The 19,943-nt window shown below is 42.8% G+C and overlaps 2 protein-coding genes across 2 annotated transcripts; one reads left to right on the top strand and one right to left on the bottom strand.

Annotated features, from left to right (window-relative positions):
* Nucleotides 1-4,040: 4,040 nt before the first annotated feature.
* zic3 (zic family member 3 heterotaxy 1 (odd-paired homolog, Drosophila)) lies at nt 4,041-8,251 on the bottom strand. The gene is made up of 3 exons (XM_041797332.1): nt 7,008-8,251; nt 6,113-6,276; nt 4,041-5,635 (listed from the first exon to the last, which is right to left on the bottom strand). Exons 1-3 carry the CDS (start codon nt 7,996-7,998, stop codon nt 5,453-5,455), a joined length of 1,338 nt encoding a protein of 445 aa, XP_041653266.1. The 5' UTR covers nt 7,999-8,251; the 3' UTR covers nt 4,041-5,452.
* Nucleotides 8,252-15,112: 6,861 nt separating this feature from the next.
* On the top strand, nt 15,113-19,187 carry zic6 (zic family member 6). The gene is made up of 2 exons (XM_041797331.1): nt 15,113-16,082; nt 17,862-19,187. The coding sequence occupies exons 1-2, from the start codon at nt 15,113-15,115 to the stop codon at nt 18,485-18,487; spliced, it is 1,596 nt and encodes a 531-aa protein (XP_041653265.1). The 3' UTR covers nt 18,488-19,187.
* The last annotated feature ends 756 nt before the right edge of the window (nt 19,188-19,943 follow it).

A 19,943-nucleotide genomic window follows, 5' to 3' on the forward strand; every position in this document is an offset into this window, starting at 1 on the left:
CCGCAGTTCCATAAAACCAGAGTGCGCAGCAGAGAAGCGGCTCTTGTTGCGCTCAGGGCGCAGAAACGGGCCATTAAAGGACGCCAATTGCTCGTTTACCACCTCTCTGAAGTGTTGGAAATATATCTGTCAAAAGACAAACGCGGGGCACAATTGGCGAACATCTGCTTTGCTGAGTGAGCGCTCGCTTGAGCCCTCACTCGGGACCTATTAGCGCTGATTCGCGCGCGTGCTCTGATAAGGAATTCATCAAGTTTCTGACACCTCGCCAGATGTTGGGGAATAGGCGCTGTCTCCTGTTGGACATCGGACTAATAGTTTGTGTTCCAGCCTACAGCAGGGTAGAAGGATCAATGTAGAGGTGTGTGCCATTAAACCTGACAACAGGGCCCTCGGTATTACTTTTATTTACTGCGCACTGAGCGCAAACGCGGAATTAGTCTGATCATTTCAGCCTATAAAAGCTTTAGGCACTGACCCAATTGACTAACTTAACATCACTTTGTTCCAGCACTGACAAACCGACCACTTTCACTCGTTTCCTCGTCAGCAGAGACGCCTGCAGGCTACACCATACAGTATGATGTGGTATGTAAATGCCTCATAGGGCTCAACTGAAGAATAATTGAACTCAAAGACAAAGCCATTGTGTTAATCAGCTTGCATCACAAAAGCACATGCAGCACGTTAAAGATATAAAGGCGCACCGTGGATTAACTTTAAATGCATATTCAACAACCTGCTGGAGGTGAAATACGCACCAATAATTGGCGAGGGCGACTTCCGCGCAAATGAAGCCCTTGGTAAAGTAATCAGATGTTTGTTAGTTAATGCGCAATGTTTGTCAAGCAAGCCACATTTGTTCTTTATAATGTTAAAGTCCATCCACGGTGCCTTTATGGATGCAAAATGTAATCACAAGCATGCGTAATTTCATGATTAAAGCAACTATTGGTGCACATTTCTGCACGCATGCGTCTACTTAATATGCCAGAATTGATCTATCTAACTTTTCCAACATTCTCTGTTGTTTTCCACCTCTGTTTTGGTTACTTCTTGTGCATTTGGCGCACGAGTGTGAAGGATTTGATCATCCTGGCATGCAATCAGCATCCAAAATGTCTCTGATTTAAACTGCTGCCCTTGAGCAAGACCTTGCACCCTGGACACCCTCAGCCTCTGCATGTCTTAAAGGTGCCAAAATAAAACTCTGAAGAAGCAGGATTGCGTCATGCGCATGGATATTTCATGCGCTCATTGAGAAGAAGTCTGCAGAGGTTGCGTAAATAACCATTAAATAATTAATACGGGATAAATTAGCCTCTTGGTTTTTAAAGATCACAGCCTTCCTTGCGTGACAAAAGTCGTTTGGGACCTGGTTGTGTCACTTTATCCTCTTAGAGCGCGCTCCCTGAGCCAGCAAACTCCCTCATGGAGAAAAACGGAGGGACATGTCAGAAGGGGGTTGACCAATCAGTGCCATATCAAACTTTGGCGACAGGCGCGAGCCAAGAGTACAACTCAGCCCTATTTTCCTGCCCCCACACTCCCCCCCTCTTCTTTCTTCGGATAGCCTACTACGCGCAGGACCCTATAGGCAAGGAGAGATTAGAGGCTGCAGCGCGCTGTGCCAACAGTCAGCTGCACACACCGCAGCCAAGTGTAGCAATCCATAAGATAATTTGGGATGAATGAGCGTCCGCGTAACGCAGAGCCAGTTGTAGTCTGCTGCTGCAGGAGAGAAAGAGAGAGGGGGCATTGTTGTGATCCAGCCGCTAGTCTTTACACAACTGCATCCACGTGACCGTCACTGCTTTCTAATCCATTGAGAATCCAGCAGAAAGGAGCCTTTCATGTTTTTTTTTCTCTCCTCCTTCTCTGGATTGAATCGCTTGCTCTGGTTTCTCATACATATCTGGAAACGATGACTTGAATTGGGCGTCAGCATAACGCGCGATGTTCCCGGAGGAGAGTAAACAAACCCAGAGTGAGAAAAACCTGCTGTTTTATTAGCACTTTTGCAGTTCGACCCACCCGGTTTAAATGACTTTGTCGACTGATGTAATGCGACATAATCTGATGTAATGGAGAGAAGAGCGCGGGATCCACCTTTAAATGTAAACACGTGATTTGTATTAATTTCATTTTCATATTTGGCTTCTTCTCGGATGTGCAGCCGCCTCGATGTTTTGGGAACATCCCGGATGCCTCCATGTGCGCCCACGGCGCGCCGTGCTCACGAGAGAAAGCCGGGTCTCGGTTATTTGACGTCACGGCGTCTGAGAGAGGGGGAACTTGAAATGTGCGACTAGACGAGCCGAGTAGAGAGGGAGAGAGAGGGAGGGGGATGGGGAATAGAGGAGAGGGATGAGGGGGGTGAAAAGAAATGAAATCAAACGGAATGCAAGAGGTGCGCTTGCGCAAAAAGTCAAAAGCAGAATTTGAATCAATATTCCTAAATCTGTTTATAGTGGATGGATATTGGGGGAGTGTTGGTGTGGGGGTTGGTGTAAAAATGCTTCTCTGCTCTAGATTGTAACAGAGGGAACACATCACTTCTCATGCTTGAATTATAAACTCTATTTTCCTGTTTGTAAGCTTGTGCAGCTCTCCAAGCTGCCTCACTATCTATGATGAGAGATTCCAGATGCATTGAGGAGCTCTTTGAGGCAATCAAAGGGATTTTTTCGCCGGTTAAATGCGTATTATGGTGTCCATTGACGTGTGGTAGCTCCTCCGGTTGTTTTTATGAAGCGGTTCCTTGTTAACGGTGCAGTGGGAGACGCTGAGGCAGCGCCACTTTTGGGAATGAATCCCACTACACTTTCACGGTCACACAGTGTCCTCAGTTGCCCGTCCTCCTGTGGGCACGGTACGATTTTTTTTTATTTTTAATATTCAAGCCTCATTGAGAAAAAAAATTATGCAACTTTGAAGCCACAAATGGATGACCCACATCCACATCTCAGCCCCTCACTCTGTGCCAGAAAGTGCTCCCTAACTTGCCCCCCCCCCCAATATTCCCATTTCCACACTCTCTCCCTCTCACACATACACACACACACAGCCAAGATACTAAGATGGCGCCTTAATCAGTGTCAAGTTCAAGTGACTCCTACTAGTCTGATACAAACAGCATGATAAACAGAGCCTTCGCCTTCATGCGTAAAGATGCAGAGCAGAACAACATGGTGAGAAGAATCAACGTGGCAGTCTGAGGGTCGCTTTTCAGAATGTTTTTTTAATTTCAGTCAAAATTTTCCGTTCACATTTCGTCATAAATAGTTGGTAAAACAAATCAACCAACATACAGTAGCCTAAAAAGTACAAGGAACGTTTGCCTCTGGCAGCTAAATAGGCTAACGCATAGGCCTGCTGTTGTAACAGGGTTTGCCTCAATGTGGCACAGTGACACAGTTCATCAGTAAAACAGTTTTGCTCTTCAGGAATAACTCGGAGTGTGACCCATTTCTCCCAGAAAGTGTTACAACATCACATTCTAGCTGTGTTTATACATCAGATATTTTTCTCTGACCTCTGGACATGGGGCAGAAAGGTGGTGGCAATAAGAAAAAGTACTTCTTTTAAATTAAGGTATAGAAAATAGCATATAAAACATATATTCCTTAAATTATTTAAATAAACTTATTTCATATATCACTGTCACGAGGTACCTTTTTTACATTTTATTTTAAAAGTAGTGCTGGTGGTCTGAAATTGTTCTCATATACGAGTACAATATACTTTGTGTATGCATAATATTTAATTCTTGAGAATAGGTTACAATGCAATGCTGTAACTCTTTTCGCCACTGAACGTGTTCTCCCCCTCCCTCCCCCTCCCCTCCCCCCCCCTGACCCCCACATAGATCTAGAATTCCTTCCACTAAATTTTTGTTAAACACAAAAAATGTCATCTTGACAAGTTATTCACACAAAAACAAGCAAATGTGTAATCAAACTGCTCTATATGCAACACCACAACAAATAACACGCTTAGTTTTCACAGAAGAATTACATTTAAAACAATGCAAGCTGACAGACAAAAAAACTTTTTTTATTTTTGAAGATACTGTGTTGAGACAGTTCCATTTGTTGCCGATGCACACATTTAAACATACTTTGCACAAAGACATTGCTGGAACTAGAAAGAGTAGTGTTTGGGTTCTGGACCCGGATTGGAAAGAAAAAATGCTGTCACCTTGATTTTGGAAACTTCGCACTAAGACCTGCGTAAGAGTGCAAAAGGCTGTTGGGTTCCTTTTTTTTTTTAACCCCCCCCCATCCCAATAATGAGTTTATGCTACGAATTGACATCTATGTCTGACCCTATCAAAGTAAAATACACAAAAACCAAAAATAAAGATATCAACAGAACCGTTTTATAGCTTCTCAGCTCAACTGAACTCAGTTCTACAATGATTTACATGTCAATGGTCTCATAAAGAAAATAAAAGTGACGGAAATATCTGCATTATATATAGACAAATCCATAATATTCATATAGATGATTTCTTCGATCCAAATAAGACACATGTAGGCCTATTGGTTAAAAGAAAAAAAAACAGAAGGATACAATCGCGATGTTGGAGCTTTAGAGTTTATCATTTGTTCCATGTTAAGCTGGTTATGACCAAAACTGTACAGTTTCTTGTTAGAAAACATTTCCATAAATATCATTTAAGTTTCAGAACTTATACCCATAATTAAATTACAAATTGATAAATATGGCATCATGGATATGTATTTACAACGGTATTAACAAAAGGCAACGTTATATTCAACGGTAACAATCGTAACCTAATACCACATTTCTCCACCTGAAAACGGACGTTGACAATAGATTCGACCCCATCAAACAAGGAAATACATTCACGAGTATAATATTTATTTAGGATTTTTTTTTCTGTGTTCAAGTTCATGACAAAGACTTTGGCACGTTTCTTAAGACTGTTTGAAGTTCCAACAATCAATTGAAGAGGCGACAATAGCGCGTCACCGTCATATAAAACAGCGTGAAATAATCTTCCTTTTTTATTCTTTTTTTTTAAATAAAAATTTGAGAAAATACATAAAATGAAAAATAAAACAATTTTTTTTCTGTAAACTAAAAGATAAAAAACATTTATTTATACTGAGAAAGTATTACGTTTATTTATTCGTGGTTTATTTGATTTTTTTTTTATCCTCAAAACTGCGCAATAAAAGTCAAATTTCGTGATCCTGAGAACGGACGTGGCCTGCGTGCTGCTGGCTTTTGCTCTCATCTCCTGTTGTTGTTCCAATCCCATGTGTGTGTGACAAGAGTGTGTGTGTGGGTTGATGTCTCTGAGTGTGTGAAGTGAAGAGGAATAGTTTTTAAGGGGGTTTTATCCTCAACCTCTTGGTCCACATTGAGAGAGAGAGAAGGGGGGGTGGGGGGCGTTTTTTTGTTTTTTGCTCTTCTGCTGACTTCAAACGTACCATTCGTTAAAGTTGGGTGCCAGTCCTTCGCTGTGGCCAGACGTGTTTTGAACGGCTAACGGCGGTGTTTTTGTCGGGTCTTCGGTGCTGGCTGAGACCAGCACAGGCGGTGTGGACGACTCGTATCCGGAGCTTGCTGCTGGAGACGATTCAGACCCTTGAGACTCGTGTACCTTGAAAGAAAAGACACAAGTCACTTCATTTGCACCGTAACGGTATTTAAAGTGGCTTGGTGGAAGCTTAAATGCGGTTTAACCCTGGATTATATAGAGCAAGGAAAACAGTAAACAAACAAAGTTCCAACAGGGGAGCCAACTTGTGCGCAATGCAGAAATGACAAGGGATTACGCGCCACTTGTACGCGCCTTAAAAAGCGTAATTAAGAGCCAAAAAGGTTGCAGTATTACATTAAAGGAGTCCACTTTGTAAACAAAGCAAAACTATGATTTAGAAGTAGAAATTCTGATTGGAACACAAGTGAATCCACACTATTTTAAAATAGTGCCAAAACAAAGAATTTGGGTGGAAAAGTGGTTCATTTTTTAAAAAAAAGACTGCCTCAAGTTGTGAGAAAGTCCCAAGAGGGGGGAGGAGGAGGGTGGTGGATGTGTGCGTTAATGTGTTTAAGGAGTAATGAAGACATTAATTACCTTCATGTGTTTCCTGAGAGAGCTGGGGTGTGTGTAGGACTTGTCGCACACTTTGCAGATGTATGGCTTGTCTGACGTGTGCACGTGCATGTGCTTTTTCCTGTCGCTGCTGTTGGCGAAGCGTCTGTCACAGCCATCAAATTCACACTTAAAAGGCTTCTCACCTGCAGGATTGAAAATGCAAAACACCATGAATAAAAGCTCCCCCTCTTCCAAAATAATAATAATAAAAAGCAAAACAATAGCCCAAGCCTCCCTGTACTGTATCAGCATCAGCAGCTGTGAAAACCCGCAGCCTGGAGATGTAAATTGTCTGCAGCCTATTATATAACAGAGTAACCTACATTTTCGGGGGGCGACATGGATCCAGCTCCACTACTACTACACACTGCTCTGTCAGGCTTTATTTATTCAAGAGGCCTGCTCCTTCATGCTACTACTGGCCTGCTCTGTGCGTCTGCTCCACTGAATCAACAGGGCTTTTTCTGCACTTGCAAGGACGACAATTATAAACACAGCCAGAAAGTGATTAAGTGTAATTGTATATGACGTTCACAAGAGTCCTTAGTCTACCTAAATAGCCCTAATGCAGCTAATGCACTTAAAGTTCGACAAGTGAGTCAGTAAATGTTTATATATCACTCACAACGTCTGAGTATAAAAAGCTATAGGAATGAATGAGGGGGTAAACAAACATGGGAGCGCCCTTTCTGCGTAATATTAAATTAAAAGACAGAGAAAGTAGTCTAACAATAGTTTTGGGAAGGCTCCAAAGGGATAAATGTTGCGCCAAGTGCCCAAACGGCGCATGTAAACAACAAAAACATGCCCTCCTTTGTAATAAACAGTGCCACATTTACGCTCACGTTGGTGTTTTACGTTTTACGTTCCTTACCTGTATGTGTTCTTTTGTGGATTTTCAAATTCTCCGATCTGGCGAATATTTTGCCACATCCGGGGAACGGGCATGGGAACGGTTTCTCGCCCGTGTGCACTCGGATGTGGTTGACAAGTTTGTACTTGGCCTTAAAAGATTTCCCTTCTCTCGGACAGTCCTCCCAGTAACAGACGTGGTTGCTCTGCTCGGGGCCGCCGACATGCTCCATGGAGACATGAGTGACCATCTCGTGCATGGTGCTGAAAGTCCTGTCGCAAGTCTTTTTGGGTCTGTTCATCTGGGTCTCGTCTATCCATTTGCAGGATAGTTCTTGTTTGATGGGTTGCCTCATGTATCTAAAGAAGGCCCCCGGACCGTGGTGTGTGGGCACATTCATCCCCATGTTCATGTTGATGGGGTGGCTGTAGTTGTGCAGCTGAGCTCCGTAGGGGTCCGTCCGAGGGCTCGCGACCGGACGGTACGGATCAGGTCTTCCGAAAATGTCCCCGCGTAAGCCAAGATGCATTTGGCTGTTAACCACATGTCCGCTCGGTGAAGCGTGGCTCATCCCCTGGTCGTGAAGTCCTGGAAACAACAGATGTCCGGGGTTATCGGTGATCCCGGGCGGCCCGTGGAGGCTCCCAGCCGAAGCTGCAAAGATCCCATGCTGGGCGCTGGGAGCCGTGGGCTCTCCCACGCTCCGGTTCCGAAAGAGAAAGTCCCGCGTTGAATTGAACGCTCCCCCGCCGTACGAGCCAACCTGCCCGCCGTGAGAGTGTCCCAGGGCAGCTGCGTATCCAGTGGCTTGCGGGGTGAAAGCTGAAGTCTGGCTGGAGGCAATATCGTGAGCCACGGGGCTGATTTTGAAAGCTGCGGAGTGGGAGGAATCGGCCAAGGGATTCAGTCCCAGGCTCGGGTCTCTGTTCCCTAAATCGTGGTGCCGCGGTGCCCCGAAACCCCCCACTCCTAACGATGCAAACTGCGGACCGCTATCAAGAAGCATAGTCATGAGCTTGAAGTAAACTTAGGAGACGGGGAGAAAACAGAAAAGAAAATTAAAATCCAGTTTAGCGGGGCGCGCACGCTGCAGACACGGCGCCGAGATTTGCCACGTTTTGCGCAAAAAAATCCTAAAATAAAAAAAACCACCAAGCCAAAAGCGGGGAAAAATCCTATGCGTAAAGAGTTGGGAGAAAAAAACTCCCGTTGACTGCGATCCGTGAGAAAGAGGATCAAACTTCCCCCCCTTTCCAGGCGGATGATGTCCTTGGACTGATAAAGTCAATCACTCACTCCCAGAACATAAATGAACTCGGGAGGCAGTGCTACGACAACCAATCAGCGCGCGGCTACCCCTCTGACACGTGACTTCGAGGGAGGGTGTTAATTGGCTAGATTTCTGGTGATTGGCACAGTTTGGTATTGAAGATGGCAGGTCGTCTCAATTGGTTTCATTTGATTGGCTCTTACAGGCATTATTTTGCAGGTAGAACGGAGCAGCCTGGCGCAGATCGAGTGTGCGTGTCGTGCGTAACGCACGTCTTCTGCAGCCTTCCACTCCAGAGGAAACTCCCAGAAATAAAAGTAAATATGAGTGGTGCAGAGAAAAAAATGCAAGTTTTATAAAGCAGGTCAAACTTTGAGAGGGAAAAAGACAGAATAGATGAAGAAAACTCTAATAAAATGATAGTTTGGTTTATTTTTGGAGGTTCTAAAACACTTTTAATGCACTATGAAGACTTTTTAAAGTTTGATCAAAAAGCCTATCCATCTATCTGTCTGTCTATCTTGTATTTTCCTCCTTCTTGTGGCCAGTTTTGCTCTTATTAACAGAAAACTTGAATGTACTTGGCACAGTTCCAATCTGTGGCTTTCTTGAAGCCGCTTGAAAGGGGAGGGGGGTATTTTTTTTTTCCTTGCAAAAGCTCTATAGGGTGTAAGACGGAGGAATAAAAGACAGAAAGAAAGATGGCAGTAATTGTAATATCCTGAGAATTTTTTCGCTCAGCCAAAAAATTTCGTGCCATTGAGCAAGTTTCACAGGGCTGCCGCTGACTCGCTGCAGGACACATAAAATCTGATCAAGTTCAGAGACGCGCTGAGTGCTTCAAGCGGCGCTTTTTAACTCCAAGCCTTTCACATCCTTTCCCCCTCAATCTGTCCCAGGAAAGGAGCTCACATTCTTTATTTTAAGGGGGATCTGGACCAAAAAAAAAATCTTCAAATCAGTCCTTCATTCTGCTTTCGCCCTGCATTCACTCCTGAACATTTCCTGGAGAAACACTTATAGAATGGAAAGGTGAGTTTTCCAACTTCTCCGTCGTCTCCGTGTGTTAGTTAGAGGCAGGCCTGTGTGCTGTGCATGCTCTGGATGTGCGTAAATGTCCACTTTATTATGTCTAGCCCGTAAGGAGTGCATAACGTTTAGTTAGGCCTGCTTATTTCACGTTAGCACAGACCTGCATGTTTCACTTTACTACAACACTTTTGTACAAAAACCTCCACAACTTATCTTGAAGCAAAAATGAGATTCACTCCTTCTCTTTTTTTTTCCTCCTCCCTCTCTCTCTTTCTCTCTCTCCCCTCCCTCTCTCACAGTTTACCCCCACCCACACACACACTCTCTCTCTCTCTCTCTCTCTCACACACACACACACGGCTTTTCCTACAGCATGCGCGCGCACGACAACCAAAGGAGGCACAACACTCTTTTTTTTTTACGCGCGCACAAGCAGAGTTTGCCTCTGCAGTTTTTTTGCAGTATGAGATTTATGGCGACCTTTTTGAACTTTCACAAGTGACAAGCAGCCTGTTAAGCTCTCCCCTCCATATTTTATTGCCTTGTTGAAAACGCGCAGGGCCCTCCGTACTGCCACTTGAGGTAACGTGCCGTGCGTTTTGCAGCCGTATTATTGCTGTGAAATAATGAAGTAACATGCTTCAGATGAGTCACAAATGTTAGCAGCAGCTCTCTGAGCTCGTGCTGGGAAAAAGGGTGGAAGCTGTCATCAGCGAGGCCTAATGTAAAGCAACTGTTGCTCGAGAGTTTAATTTCGAACTCGTGCGCAGCTCTTCTGGCGTGCTGCTGCTTCAGTGTTTTATTATTTCATTCATTCTGCGGCAGTGGAAATTGGTGTTAAGGGGGATTCAATCACACGTTTTCTAATTACCAATCAAAACAACATAGAGAGGCAGGGTTGTGGGAATGTGAGCAGATTTTATTTTGAAAAAATGTTCTGCATTTCTAGGAACTCTAGGAGCAGCGTGCTTTTTAATTATAAAGCCTTTAGAAATAAAACAAAACCTTCAAAATAAAAGCTCAATAGAGCTGCACCGTTTGTCTCACTTACACCAGCCATTCCCCCACCAGAAAATACTCTACCCCGCTCGTGCATCCCGCCCTCCGCTCAGTGCCACTTCTATTTTTTCTACTTTTAAACGCAGATAAATTCCAATCAAATGCTTGGACTTTAAATATCCTGCTTTTACACCCATATGATTATTGTGTGTATTTTTTTCCTTCATGGATTTTTATGTAATTGCATAAAGATGCACTCAAATGAATGGGTGTGAAAACCCAACATAAGCTGCAGTAATATTATAAATATAAGCGTAATGCTGCATAGTTGCTGCAGGACTCCTATGTTTAATGTGATGATTTAGTTATCTCTGCCGGGATTACCTCATTGGGCGTTGGGATAGCCCATTGGTTATAACATAATCTTCCCTAAACTGAGCATGCGCGTTACCTTAAAATATCACAATATTGTAGTGTGCACACCTCAGTGACAGTATGCTGTTTGGAAAAGAGCAGAACATAAACCCCTCAGCCTGCATGGTAATCAACTCACGTTTCTACATTTCCTCTCTCCTAGATGTGTCAGCAGCTCTCGACCTTATTTCACTGACAAAATCACCTAGATGCATGAAAAGTGTTTCCTTATACGAACAAATCGGCCTTTGGCAGGAAAATCTGCTGGATTTCTTACAGCAAAGTCGAGTAATTTTTCTGTTTTTTTTTTTTTTTTTTTTTTTTCTTTTTTCTTTTTTTAAGTCCACGTCGTCTGGCCTGTAGCCTACACTGTGCTTGGCTGGCTCAGGCCGCCTGTGCTATAGACAAGTTTGTGAGTTAACTCAATAGTGACCAGACAAAAGTGAAACCTCCATCTCCTTCAGTAAGAACAGCCAAACTAGAGTCAAATATCACTCCTTTGAGCAGATACTGCTGTAGAAAGGTGGCTTCTCCATTTTTAATTTTTTTTACACATGCAGAAAGTGATCATATCCCACATGGAAATAATAATGCTGGACCTTCTAAGGAATTAACTTGCTCTCAGACTGTATCCGTGCATTGATACCAGAAATGTATTGTTGTTTTCTCCTTACTGCATTGGGATCATTCTCCACGACACTTTTCTCGCATTCTGCAGAGCCCTCAGCAGGATAAAGGCTCAGGTTCTGCTCTACATTCATGCCATAATCCACTAAATTTCATACACTCTCTGAATAAAATGTGCTTCCATTTTGGCTCATATATTTTTCATGCAGAATGCTGTTTATGCATGCAACATTTGCATCCACTTATATAAGAAAGCCTTGTGTTTTTTTCATAGAACAATATTTACATGATGCGGTGTCTTTCTGCATGAAAGGCTGTTGTAGATTTCAGCAGCTGATAATAATAATAGCTAAACAGAATGAAGCATAATTATACTGATTGTTATTTGTTATTGCCGGATATGAAGCTTGCATGTACTGCAGCACTATGGGGCCTGTTTTTGTGCTGATTCTGCTTATTTTGTTTTGTAATTGGAGCCACAGATATGCTTTGTCATGCTGTATTTGCTCTGTGTGGCTCAGCACAGGTTTCTTCTCTCAAACCCCTCCAGTAAGTGCACAGATCGTCATCTTTCTGAGATGATATGGTCAGTTGGGTGGCTGCTGCACTACCTGGTGTTTGCCTTCATATGGCTGATGGAGAGGGCTAATTGACTTCTTGCTGTGATTTACTGGAGCATCTGTCTGCAAATTGGCTCATCCCAAAACCTGTTAATTCACCTAAATTCCACAAAGTCATGGCAGCAGTGTGTTCACTGCCATCCCTCATCAGTTACACTCATGCATTTTATTCAGATGTGCACACACACGCAAAAAAACACACATTAAGGTGATGCATGAGCATAGAAAAGCACTGATTTGGACATGTAAAAAAAAGGAAAAAATAATCCTGATTTTTTTTTTCTTTTCTTTTTTTTTTTGCAATATTTGCTTTCGCTTCGGTTTAATCTTCTACTTATCCTAGCAGGTAATTTTAGATGAATAAGCATATTTAAATGTATATTCGTAGGTGTGTACGAGTTCATTTATCAATTTTGTGCAAATTTTTAAAAAATCTGAAACGCGATATTTTAAAAGAATTTCTAAAATCACGTCCCCGGATTACAATTTGAGACATTTCCCAGAATTTTCAGCCAAATACACAAACACACCGATTGTATCCTGTGTAACTGCATCCCTTAATATCCCATTTGCTGCTCATTTAGTGCACCAAACTGTACTGGGACTACCGTGGACCCTATGGCTGTAAAGGGTATTCCCTGACATGACTGTTTTGATTGTTAGGGGTGATATTTTGTGTGCAGCAGTCACTAGGATTTTGTCTGGCCTGTCAAGCATCCACAGAAATTGTCGGACTCATGAAGCTGCAGGGTTAGAGGGGATTGCACATGTCAAAATGCTCAAAATGTGATCCAATGTGGAAATTTCAGCAGAAATTCCACATTTATTCACTCGGAGTGTCCAAATTTAGTGCTGCGTTGACGTAATTTTGTTATATTTATTACACTTGAACAAAAAGTAAAGAAAGATTCACAGAAATGCGATATTTAATTCAGTAATCGCTGTGCATATTTGTAAGTTTTGGTTATACCTTTTTTTAAAATTTCTATTTTTTTAAGCGGGGAAAATAAACTCGCATCACGAATATTAATGTGAAATTATTTTTTTCATCTACGCTATTTTTAAAAAAACATATATTTACTAAATTATAAATTCAACTAGGTGAGTATGTGTTATTTATATATTTTTTATGCAAAATAATAATCTGAAATCTGATTGGGTGAAGGCTAAATTAAGGCTTATTTAAGCAAATGCATATGCAGCATAATTCCAGTCATTCATATAAAATAAATCAGTTAATTTTAAGCCATGAAATAAGCTGACAATGCACATTTTACTTATTATTAAAATAAATATGAAATAAAAAAAATAGTGTTAAATCATAGAAGTGCTGTTTTTCCTTTGTGCTGCAAATGAGGACTTGGAAGCATGCAGGGCGCAGCTCTGCCTCTGTTTTCTGACAGATTAGAAACTTTCCGTTTATCTGAACCTCAACCTTCAATCATTTTGGGAAATGCATTGGGTTAAAGGTTGGCAAACATGAGCGTCCACTACAATCAGGACGGAATGAGGCCACTCCTGGGCCTGTCTGCTATTTAGTCCCATTTCATGTCAAGTGGCCCTCTTTGTTTGTTTTCTGCGGTGACGTCAGCATAACAATGTGGATTTTTTTTTTTTTTTAATTTTCAGGGGGGAAAAAAAGTTGAAAATTCAAAATCACATCAAGAAGGGTGTGTTTCACTTTAAATGCGCATATAAGCTCCAGTGGCAGCCCACGCACGCCACGTCACGTAGATTTAAATACAAGCAACAGATGAAAGAATTTATCTGGACCAGGTAGGAGGAAAAAAACGTGTAGAATCAGAGGCACGTCAAAGCGTGCAGAAATGTTTCAGAGCAGAGAGAGCTTGGAGCGTCTGTCCTCACAGCACCCCAAACTAAAAAAAAAAAAAAAAAGTTGATCTGAGTGTAAGAGAGGAGGCTCCCCACCAACACTGCTGCTGTTTGTCACGTTTCATAATCTACATTTTACGTAACCAATTTGACATCAATACTGGGCTGTGAGATCATGGCGCACTATTGATGGTTATTTATTTATTTGGGCTTAATGAGAAGGGGGAAGGGGGGCATGTGGGGAACAGCTCACACTGGACTCAAAGCTGAAATAGAACACCATGTTCTGAAACGTCTCAATTAACTTCTTCTCCATAAGATCATTTTTACGCACAACTTCTGGTGCGTAAAACTGAACTACTTGTTGCTCTGTGAATTTTTCTTTGAGATCAACAAGTTATTTCATGTTCTCATGGTGGTAAAAGTGTGAGTCAGAGATGGTTTTACCTTCAGAAGAGCTTAGTGATGTGTTTATTAAATAAAAATATCCTTCCTCCACACGGGCCTGTGAAAATAGTGCTTGACCCCTTCTGGTTTTGACCCACAAATGATTTATTAGCGCTAGAAATAATCTCCAACACAAAGCTGAATTTTTAAAAGTACTTTTCAATAACTTTCACAGCTTTAGTGCTCCAATCAGAAAGCACGTTTTGACAACAATTGCCCTGGACACGCAACGGCCACTCTCTGTGTTATTGTTGCAGGGCAGGAGTGGGACTTTTTCCTTTGGCACACAACTCCAGTGAAATTAAACACTGCGACTGTCTTGCTCATATGTGTGCATTTAGTCACAAGTCGGACTCTCCTCGCGGATTAACCTTTTCATTTCTCAGATTTTTTTGGGAGAAGGGGGTCTTAGGAGAAGGCGCGCGGAGTTAAAGAGGCAGCAATATTTGGGAGTATCGCGGCACATTTCAAAGCATTTTCTGTGCGATATTTGAAAACGGAGTCGTGCGGTGAACGCCTGCGTGTCCCTTTTAAAACAAACCCAGCGCCTGTCAATCACAGCGCATTCCAACCAATCCCAACGCTCCCTTTTTAAAAGCAGGTTTGCCTGCTGTGCTTTTATATTGCACCATGGCCTGTTTCGAAGCATTTTTACTACCACGGTTATTGCCACAAATCAAGAGGGCAAAGTGAACGGCATGGGACTCACACCAACTTTAACGAAATTGAGTCTGGTTCCTACTTCTGCGAAGTTCACGGCCAAGAATTTCACATGCAGATGATATACAAACAAGGGAGAATGGAGACTGAATTTGAAGGTGCATCCTGAGTGCTGCATTGGTTGATTTTGCAAAAAGCTCATAGCCTCAAACTCACAACAAAACATGACAAGCCTTTCGAGGTTTAGTGGCTGCCCTCTCTCTTGCGTCAACCCCGGGGAGAGCAATACTGAACCCAGCATGGTGCTGCCACCTTTGGCAGGAGAGCACATGGGACACCCCACTGGCAGTTCCTTAAAACTCTGCCCCTCGCACAATTTGCGAGACTACCCCGAGACGAGGTCCAGTGCATATGTTGACCATTCGGTTCCCACTTTTGCAGACTCTGGATACCCCGGCCACCGCTTAGAGCACAGCCCTAGGGGCATTATCATTGGAGCCAATCTCTCTGGAGCCGGCATGCCACCCGTCACTGATCAACTGGCATCAAGAGCGAGCCAACATGGCGGGATTGGAAGGTATCATCGTGACTTTGCTGGCTCTAGAGACAACAGAAGCCATGCTTTTTTCACGAGTTACCAGGAGCAGGCCCACGCCTCCGCGGACGCGTCTCGGGACCTCGGCAGCCAGATGATGCTGGGTCTACCTGGCGACCTCCTCACCCGGACTCACCCCTATGGCCAATCTCTTAACCCCAAGGGAAACAACCAGCAGCTTGTCACACAATTCCTGGGTCTCTACAAACCTCTCAACATGGCAATTCAGCGAGGAGGAGGAGGAGGAGGCGACGCTTTCCTCAGGTGCTCCAAACAAACAGTGAAGCACGAGCTGGTGTGCAAGTGGAGTGACGGCCAAGAGGGGGCCGGGAAGCTGCCCTGCTCCAGAGCCTTCGGGACCATGTATGAACTTGTCACCCATGTGACAGTGGAGCATGTCGGAGGACCCGAGCACTCCGAGTACGTCTGTCACTGGGAGAACTGCGCGAGGGACAGGAAGCCTTTCAAAGCCAAATACAAGCTGGTGAACCACGTCAGAGTGCACACAGGGGAGAAGCCCTTTCCCTGCCCCTTCCACGGCTGTGAGAAAGTGTTTGCACGATCAGAGAACCTTAAGATCCACAAGAGGACCCACACAGGTCAGTTCACATTCAAACACACTTTGATAAATATTACAGATTAATTTTTAAAAGCTCTTCTAGGAAGAAAGTGCCTGATTTTTTTTTGCAGAATCTTTGATTTAAATTAATAATTTCATCAACATTAAAACAGTTCTTAATTTTTAAAACATGTAAACACATTTTTTTCAACTGAATATGACCCTCTGCATTTTTCCTCACTTTGAAATGCTCTATATATTTATTATTTTGCTTTTTTTAATTGCTAACACTGTTTAGGCCTTCACTGTCATTAAAATGTAATTTTGCAAAGCCAACTCTTTCCCTGCCGTCAATGTCGATGCTTGATTTTGTTGTAAAGTATGCCACTGGCCAGGCTCCATGCAGGAAGCACAGCTGTAGTAGTATTATAGTAAAGAGTGTAGTGTGCAGGCCTGGGTGCCTCTCCCACTTCATTCAGGGAAATTATTAAATAAATGCCGGGACACCGGAGAGCTGTGACGTAGCCGTTACGCGGTGTCTGCCTCCCAGGGATTCATCTCCTGCTCAGGATCATTGTAGCAGAGAGAGCTGAGCACACAGGGGGGTTAGAGGGAGATGAAAAAGGTGAACACACGGATGACCTCAGCGGAGGAATACGGTCATTATCAGTGTACAAAAAAAAATAAGAGTGATAAAAGAGGCTTTATTTATTTCTGGGTTAATTTTGGCCCCTATGTGAGGCCTGTTGCTGGTCAGGATGCACTTTAAAAATTACGTCATTTTCAAACGGTCATTTTAGTGGGGCTTTCCCTGCCAGGCCCATTTCACTTCAGAATAATATCAATAATAAAGGATTGACTTTTTTTTATTCTCTGCCAACGCAATGGAATGCAAACGTCATCCCACAAAGTGTATTTACCCTGCAATGCTGACATTGCAATTAAAAGCATAATTAAAATAAAAGAGCAAATCACCCCTCAGAAAAAATAAAATACAGATTTATGTGTCACCCACCCTTTATTGCAGGTTTTTAATAATGAAAGCTGGGAGAAAAGAGGCAGAAACGGGCCGCGTAATGACATTTGATATTACACAACTGCACATGCGTAGTCATGCCATGTTAATTAGATCTAATTTATGTCTGAAAAATATATTTAAATTTCAATTAGAATTTAAAAAGACAAAAACCCAATCAGGTGCATGCCTCAGAGTGATAAATTAACCAAACTATTTCAGTTGTGATTGTGCAGCTCTTCCTCATTGGGCGCTACATGACTGTGTGTTTGTGCAGGAGGGACAGTGCGCAGCTGTGCTGCAAAATCAATTAGCATTTTGATAGATCTAATTCATTCTGTGCATGATAACTCCTTTTAAGCAAATCTTTGCATTTGCTGTCGCAGACCCGTAATTATCAATGTTTTTGCACGTTAAGTTGTCCTGTTGAATGAGTTCGCGGCCGCACTTGTTGCGATCAAAGGCGCAAAACTTTAAAGTTAACTGACTTTGAAAGTTTTTAGATAAAGAAAACCAATAACAATGTTTTGAAACATCATCCATCAAAGCTATAGGAACTGTAACGACTTTATTTTTGCAGAGTCAGAGACTTAAAACTCAAGCTAGATTATGAAGGCTGAAGTTTGTTTGTTCTTTTTGTGTTCCTTTTCCAGATTGGGTCACTTTTCTTTCATCTCTTTTAAAATTAACATCACTCAGATGACTTCGCTGCATTATTATCGTGATGTTTTATCAGACAGAGCATGCACCAGGCCTTCAAAGCATTTTAGTAACCCGCCGCCATTTCTCTTTCTGCACGTTTAGGTGAAAAACCTTTTAAATGTGAGTTCGAGGGCTGCAACCGGAGGTTTGCGAACAGCAGCGACAGAAAGAAACACTCTCACGTGCACTCCAGCGACAAACCCTACATGTGTAAGGTCAGGGGCTGTGACAAGTGTTACACCCACCCGAGCTCCCTGCGGAAGCACATGAAGCTCCACTGCAACAAGGTCCATGTCTCCTCCAAAAGCGGAGACGTGCGTCCTGGAGACGTGGGTCACTCTGCGGAGGCCAGGTCAACCCGAGTCCCTGATGGAGCCCAGCTCAGCCCCCCTCACCCTCCATCCACTCAAGACGTCCCCATGTCCCCAGAGAGTCGAGACGACTCGACCTCGAGGTCACGTTTCCATCACACATTTGACAGCAGTTTGGACTACTCCGCGCACAGGTCACAGCCCCTATTGGACCCTTTGTTGCTGCAGAGGAGCAGCTACAGGTCCCAGTCCTCCCAGTATCCCTGCGGCCAGACAGGTCACACGTTTGCGCAGAGCTCCAGGACTTTCACCTCAGCTTCTCCCTTTCAGAAGAGTCTTGTGAACGGATGGTACACATGTCACAGCGGCGTGGACTCCTTCCCACCAAAGCAGTGTAACAACATCCCGTCTCTTTGAGGTCCTGGGCGGACTCGGGCGGATGAATTTTTTGGGCCTATTTTTTCATGTTATACTTTATGAAAACGCAGCTGTATCTCTATTGCTATCTGTATTTTTGTGAATGTTGTATCAGATATTTTGTGACATGTCCTGAGTCATCTTACATTGAAATTTGTTGCACTGCGAAATGTGATGAGCTTTATTTGTTGTTGTGAGGCCTTTTCGGGTGAACCCTGTAGCTCCATCTCCTTACAGTGGGTTATAGGAAACTTAAAATGTGTTTATGGCTAATTGTTCGCTGTGTTACATTATTACGAGAGATATCTATCATAAGTGAGACAAAAAAATGTCAAAGGCTTTTATGTAAATCTGCGTGTTTGGGTTTTCTGAACTTAAAAGGAAATGCTGAATGTTGCCCTGATTTTAGGGCTCTGTTTTGAATGTAAAGTAGGTGTAACACGTCGGGAAGATAGAAGTATTATTCATGTTTGTATGTAAGTTATAAGGCTAAAAAAATCTAAAACATTTTGAGACCTAGAGAGCCTGCGCAGTGGGCCTGCAGCATGTCTGTAATTATGACTCCGCGAGGGTCTATTTTTTCTCCCCTTGATTAAGTTCTACTTTTTGACCCCTTTTTCACTTCACATTCTTGTTTGTATTATGTGTAATTTTCCTCATTTCTGTGCAAAGTAAGCCCAGTGTGAGCATAAGCTAGTGTTCGTGATACTATTACACACGTTTAATTAGCATATAGTTCTACTGTACATAAGCACACTGTATAATTAATTATGTATTCTATATTTTATTAAAGTGTCTATATTCTCTTTGATCAGGCGTGTGTGGTTAAAACCATTCAAACTTCTCTCTTTCAATAATTTCATTATTTCATGTACGCCACATGTGCAGGTTTGCAGTTTTGCTAACTTACGGCTCAAATATGGAGGATAATATCACAGACGTGGGTCTTTAGAGAGACTTACGTGGTCTTTTTTGGAATAACTAGTTTTACTGAGGTCGGCCTATATCTTCTAAAAGAGAACACAAACGTGATAAACCGAAAAATACACTGAAAAGCTGAAGTATAGTAAATATTAGCCCTAATTCTGTTGACAGCTAGCCCTCTGTCAATCAAAGGGCGCCCGCTTTGTCACGAGACGTTATTTTTCAAACTGCGTCACGCCCGCGTGCGTCTCAAGGAGCACAGGTGTAGCCTACAAGCCTCGAGGTCACGTGAATTATTTCTTTCAATTAGCACGTGCTTTTTCGCCTTCATTTCAAGTCATTTTCTCTTTTTTTAGACCTAATTAATCTATTTCCGTACCTTCATTTGATTTCCGCCCCTCTCTCGAGCACAAACGCAGAAGCAGCCTTGAAGGTAAGCTAGCTCCGCACACAATCAAGGACCCCTGTAGCCTAAAATAAATACTGCATTGTCCAAATTCTCCTAACAAAACACGTTATTAATCCAATCCTG

The sequence above is a fragment of the Cheilinus undulatus genome, linkage group 10, assembly GCF_018320785.1.
Source record: "Cheilinus undulatus linkage group 10, ASM1832078v1, whole genome shotgun sequence".
Classification (NCBI taxonomy): domain Eukaryota; kingdom Metazoa; phylum Chordata; class Actinopteri; order Labriformes; family Labridae; genus Cheilinus; species Cheilinus undulatus.

What these genes read in the sequence shown, in the direction of transcription:
- zic3 (XM_041797332.1), bottom strand. Translation starts at nt 7,998, where the DNA reads ATGACTATGCTTCTTGATAGCGGTCCGCAGTTTGCATCGTTAGGAGTG. An exon ending in CCACAAAAGAACACATACAG is followed by an intron (nt 6,277 to 7,007) that starts GTAAGGAACGTA and finishes TCAATCCTGCAG; the next exon opens with GTGAGAAGCCTTTTAAGTGT. An exon ending in CTCTCAGGAAACACATGAAG is followed by an intron (nt 5,636 to 6,112) that starts GTAATTAATGTC and finishes TTTTCTTTCAAG; the next exon opens with GTACACGAGTCTCAAGGGTC.
- zic6 (XM_041797331.1), top strand. Translation starts at nt 15,113, where the DNA reads ATGACAAGCCTTTCGAGGTTTAGTGGCTGCCCTCTCTCTTGCGTCAAC. An exon ending in CCACAAGAGGACCCACACAG is followed by an intron (nt 16,083 to 17,861) that starts GTCAGTTCACAT and finishes CTGCACGTTTAG; the next exon opens with GTGAAAAACCTTTTAAATGT.